General features: G+C 30.9%; 1 protein-coding gene across 1 annotated transcript; it reads right to left on the reverse strand.

Annotated features, from left to right (window-relative positions):
• Nucleotides 1–2,695: 2,695 nt before the first annotated feature.
• LOC100788284 (uncharacterized) lies at nucleotides 2,696–3,871 on the reverse strand. The gene has a single exon (XM_003522857.5). It carries the CDS (start codon nucleotides 3,559–3,561, stop codon nucleotides 2,911–2,913), a length of 651 nt encoding a protein of 216 aa, XP_003522905.1. The 5' UTR covers nucleotides 3,562–3,871; the 3' UTR covers nucleotides 2,696–2,910.
• Between the last annotated feature and the right edge of the window lie 2,375 nt (nucleotides 3,872–6,246).

Genomic DNA, 6,246 nt, shown 5'->3' on the forward strand with positions numbered 1-6,246 from the left:
TATGGATACGTAATCAACTATCGTTGTAAGAATTTTTAACTAAATATCAAAAGGATATTTATGTCCTTTGACTCTGGTGTGGGGTTAAATAATAAATAAGAGGGTGTCAATATCAATGTCCGTGAGAAAAAAAAAGATCAAAGTATCTAACCCACCAAACGGCCCATATATTAACTAATCAGATGGGGTATGTGTAAAATGTTTCGGGTTTATTATTTAGGTATTCGTGGAATGGAATATAAATATTCTCATATCTGCAAGGGGAGCAATTCCTGGATTTCGCCCGCGGCCCATCGTTATATTTATGTGCATTATAAGTAATCTGCCAAATAACTTCAAAATTATGATCTGTTAATATTTAATTGATGTGATAGAGGTAGAAGTGTTTTGTTGAGTTGAGACTTGGAATCTATTAATATTTTGACCATTTTTAAGTTTTTTTTTTTATAAAATTGAAATTTTCTAGAAGTTATTTTTTTGATTCACGGGCCAATCCGTTTTACTGTTAATTATGTGGGACAAATGCGAATAATAACTTTCAGTTCGTTTATTTCGTGGACAAGGTTGCTCGACCTGTCAGCAACACAGACTTATGCAAATGGATTTTAAACAGATTAGGCTGATTCGTATACCTAGATCTATTCCAACGTAAATTCAAATTTTGATTTATCATGTTGTCAGCGTAGTTTCAAACGTTAGTTCATCAAAAGTCATTCAAATTCTTTTATCAAAGACATCAAAAGTGATTTGTTAGTTGCCTTTCTTACTCAAACACTAAGTACATGTGTGTGGTTGCATGGAGAAATAAATTATGGAGGACTATTGTGAATCTAATCAAACTTGGTTTGACTTGAATTTAGGATGTTTGATTTTTTAAATAAAATCACTTTCAGTTGAGATAAATTATGGTAGTACGAAGCAATAAGAAGTTGCGTTTGCTTATTCAAAATCAATTTCGAAATTTTAGTTGTCATAGTTAATTTATCCACGTACTTTCACCAATTTATACCCTTATATGCATCGGTGTTACGGTGTATATTGAAAGAAGGAGTAGATCTCCATACTAGTTGCTGGCTAGCTTTGCCTTTTTAAAGATATTTGCATCAGTGTATAATTGCCACGTATCATCCTTTTTTTTTATTCATGAAAAAGATAAAAACACAAACAGAAACGAGAAGGAAACAACTACCTGAAGTCTAAACATTTTTGCGACCACGTGTCATCCTTTTAAAAATACAATGACCATATACTAAAAAAATATAATGTCCACTTCTCAAACTTTTAGAACTATTATATATATATATGTCAAAAATTTTAATTATAATATAAAAGAAGTATATATAGATATTAAAATCCATTTTAGCAATTAGACACAGAGAATTAATTTATTTGAAAGTATCTGAACTATATTTTCTTAAAAGATCCCTTTTCTTTTACCTTTTATCTAGACAAAGATTATGCTGTTTCAAAATTAATTTTAATATCATAATTAATTTTTAAAATCACATTAATTTAAAATCATTTTATCACTGCACTAAATCAATACAAGCGATGTGTTTGGTTAGAAGGAAAAAAATGTGTGAGAAATAAGATAGATAAGAATAGGAGAAAGAGAATTGTTGTATAAAATAATAAATAATATGCAGGTAAAAGATAAACACACAAAAATGTTTTTGTTGTATAAATTATTATATGAATTGTTGTATTAATATAATTTATTTTTACCTAATTTCAAAGCAACCGTGGATGAAGGACTGAGAAGTGATATTTGACCCACGGAAGACGAAAACAAAGCATACATGCATGACGTGGCTCCTACTTGCCACACTTGTTATTATTTGAATAATTAAAAGCCAAAAACACAAGGCAAAGACCAAAAGCCAAAAGAAAGAAAAATGAAAAGTCTATAGCCAGTGGCAGACAATATATGGTGGCATTATGAGTTTGTGCCAGTTACAAATTAAATGATCTCCCCTAGTATGGCTTTTGCATTGTGGCAATGATGAATATGCTTTTTAAGTTTTCCAAATGGGACGCCAATACTATTGTAGTTGGTAGCAGGAATGCTTTCTTGTTAGGGACCCTCATTTTGCCCTTGTCTATGTAAAAGGATAGTTATTTCGCCACTATAAATCAGCATCTGATGCTTAGATAAACTTTTGTAAAAGTACTTATAGAAGAAAAAGAAAAAAAAATGAACGAATTATTTCATAAATTAAAAATAGCTTATGTGTAAATTATCTATAAATTTTAGGGATAAAAATAAAAAATATATATATATTAAAAGAATTAAAACAAAAAATTTATTTTATTAAGAACTCAACCTAAAGAAAAACTTTATTAAAAACCCTAAACAAAATTACTATTTTATCATTACCTAAAACATATTTAAGAAAAAAATAGTCATCGGATAAGCAAGTACTTTGATGGCATACGATACGAATTTCAGCAGAAAATTCACCCCTTCTCAAACATTAAAATGCATACAGCTGTCTCTCTCTGTCCAAAACAAGAAAATGGCATCTTCTGCTTAGAAATAGGGAATTTACTTAGCTGCAAAAAATACCCTTTGCATACGCAAGTGCTTTTGAGAATCAAATTACCAAAACTAACATGTCAACTGAATTGACAAACACAAAATTAAACTATAATAAATTTAGAAGAGAAAAAAACGTTAAATAAATGCAATATATTATAGGATCAATCAAAACATTATTTTACTCACTTTCATTTAATCTATACAGTACATACATCACATATTTTGTTTGTTTATTGATTAAACCGAAGCAATAGCACTGCATGTGTATAGTTTTTTCACTTTTGACCCCAATAGTAGAAGCAATAATATACAGACATTTGAGTTTTTTTATATTTTTTTTACCAATACTCATAGTCCTATACTCCTATTAATTAATTACAGAGTTCTGTAGTTCGTAGCCTCTGTTGGCGAGCAATGAAAGCCTCAACCTTGCGACGAAAGTCGTCGTTGCTCATGCCATCTTCAGGGTACGAGTTATTATTAACAAGAACTTTCTCAGTCTCACACCTCTGCAACACGCGTGGAGGCACCTTCTCACTCTCCACGCGCTTCACAACAATATCCGATTTAGACCTTCTATAATCCTTCTTCACCTCCAAACCAGTCTCTGCAGTTTTGGTGCCCTTTATTATAACACTCTCCAATACTCTCGCACTTGGCTTTGGTTTGCTGACGTGGACTTGAAGTTTCTGATGGATGGTGGTGTTTTGGAGGAACTCGAGATAGAGATCTGCAGGTTCTGGGGCACGTTTGGCTGAAGATGAAAAGTGGCCAGATTGTGCGAAGAGCGTTATGATGATGACGTTTCCCAGGAGAAAAACGAAGCGAGGGCTACCCATGAAGTTGCGGAAACACTCGGTTGTGTAGGGTAGGTTGATGGAGAGCCTCGAAACCAAGACCAGAACAACGCACAACTCCGCGTAACGCAACATGTTTGCGATCTTTCGGAGCTGTGGATGATGTTTCCGAGGTTTCGTGGTTTTCTTTGTTTGGAGCTTGTGGAAGTTGATGGAGCAGTCCATTTTGGTTAATGAAGTTTGATTATTAGATGGGTCTCACTCGCTCAAAAGGGACTGGGAATTTGTCAGGAGCATGCATCTCACACTTAATAGAGAAAGTAACGATTTTTAGGATTGGAAGCATGGAAACAGAGTGGAGCAGGTACTAAAAATGCTATAGTGCATCTGCTTTCGGAATTTCAGAACGGAACGCCTCTGTTTGTTTCTTTTTCAAGATTTGGTGCTCTTCCTTTAATTTATAGATTCCACCAATCCAATTTTAAGTGCGTACAATAATTTAAATTAAAAAAAAGAAAACACACCCGAATCTGTTCCTTTTACTTTTTTCTTCTTCTCGTGCGGTATTCCATTTTCTGCTTTTCCTCTGTGCATTAAACTGGATTAGTGGCATATAATACCAAGTACTAGTCTTGATTAAGCCAAGATGAATGGGGATTTAGTCCAAAAAGGAAGACTTTCATGCTATTTCCCTCCTTTGAATTGTGGTTAATGCAGTCAAAAATAAGTCCTGAAAAAGTGTCTTAAGAAATGTTTACGAGACAATAAGGTGTCACAGTGGATTTGGCTTTAGAAGTAAAGGGAAAGATGCACTTTTGAAAATAAAATTAAAAAATTATAATGGATTGATTGAAAAATGATATGACATAACTTGACAAATTATTATATTTTTGGAAAGAATACAATGAAATATCATATTCACAGTACAATAATTGGTCGAAATTAACTGATTAATTAACTTCATAACAAATCCGTTAAATAAGAATTGGACAGTGGATAAGATAGAATATTATCAAAAGAAAAATTGAACATAAATAAAAAAAAACAAAAATATGTGTATGACCTATATTTAAAGACATTTACTTTTTTTAGGCAAAAGACATCTACTTAATCACTATAAACTAATACTTTAAAACATATATCTGACTTTATATTACTTTTTTACAGACAAATGTCATATGTTAGTTAGTTTATTACCGAGAGAAATTTTAATTTATGACATTTTTTTTAATACTAAATCAATCATATATTTCCTCTAACTATATACTACATAACATACAACATAACTTTATATATATATATATATATATATATATATATATATATATATATATATATATATAACAGTAAAAAATTATTTGGTTTAGTATACATAATTAAATTATGTAAAACATCATAAAATTATATTATGAAACAAAATTGTCAAATGATACAAATTGGCGTTGGACGAAAAATACAATTCCATGCACGTTGATTGGTAACAATTTGGTACAAAAATTTCTTGTACCATATAGCACTTCTGATTAAGAAGTCATAATAAAAGTGGTTATGGTAAGCTGGTTGACAGTATTAATACCGGTCTAAAAGATTTGTGATCCATTTCTTAGTCATTAAGAAAAAGCCATGCACTTTTGCTTTGTCTTTCTTAATTTCCCTCAACACTCTAAAGCCTTCACTTCCACTTTCTCACGCTCCCCATTTCTTCTCAACTGGACCCGCCAATAATGGAGGAAGATGCCCTTCAGATGACACGTGCCTAGTTGGCGTATTAGATTAACATTCTTCACATAAATATTTTCCTCACATTTTCATTTCATTGTGTTAATTTCAACTAAATTTTATTTTGTAATTCCGTTAAAAAAAGTTATTTTATAAAAATTAGATTTTAGAGAATAAAAATAGACGAAGAAGATGCGAGACTTTAAAGAAGAACATGAATAGTAAAAAACTAAAAGTAAAAAATTAAAATAATTTAGAGATGTTTTGATTTTTTTTTAATTTTAAAAACTAAAATAGATATTACTTTTGAAAACGTTTTTTTTTTTAAAATACTCTTACCAAATATAATTTTTATTTTTTAAAAAAAGAAAATAAAAACACAAACAAACCTTTCGGAAAACTTGTACTACTAATTTCGACATAATAGAAAACCAATGTGACATTATGTTTTCCATTTTTTTTTTTTTTTGAGTTTTCTCATGAATATGGTTCCAGAATAATCCAGATTATTCGATATCATTGAACTTCAGGTCCTTCACATAGATTATTACTTAACCGACAAGGAGCACTAGACATATTTGGATTAAAGGGTCCACTAAAGATATATATGTAACTTCCTCTGTTTTAGTAGCCATCATCGTAGGTTCACAATAGTTTTTGAACCATGAAATAAGTTATATACTATGAATTATAATCCATCAATATTGGCACTAATAATCTGATTTAAAATATAGACTTAAATATTTTGTGATGTAGCAATCGGATTTGATTAATACCGTGGTAAATCATGCAGTGCTGTAACGTGCGTACAATAAAGTAGCTGTAGCATTTTGACCGTTTAAAATCAAGATATCTCCATCGACTTCATCCTCTTGAACTGTGCTTTTTTAAGTGCAACTATAATACTACTATATGAGGATAACAATCTCTCGTGCCACGTGTTATTGCACACAAAACACTAAACAATTTAGCTAAGTACCTAACTTCTAACTACGGGAAAGCTTACAGAATATCGTGAGAAAGATGATAGCAATGAATATTATTAAAGGGATAAAGTTAGCTATTTCTAGATAACTTTCCTCTGCAATGTTAATTGGCTAATGGCTAGTTTCATATGTTTCTCCTTATAACTTTTTGATTAGGGATAGTGTACACCCCTTCATGCTAAAGTAACAACAGTAATAACCAAAC

This window comes from Glycine max, chromosome 4 (assembly GCF_000004515.6).
Source record: "Glycine max cultivar Williams 82 chromosome 4, Glycine_max_v4.0, whole genome shotgun sequence".
NCBI classification, from domain to species: Eukaryota; Viridiplantae; Streptophyta; class Magnoliopsida; order Fabales; family Fabaceae; genus Glycine; species Glycine max.

Bases quoted from the DNA above. Each gene is read 5' to 3' on its own strand.
- LOC100788284 (XM_003522857.5), bottom strand. From the start codon at position 3,561: ATGGACTGCTCCATCAACTTCCACAAGCTCCAAACAAAGAAAACCACG.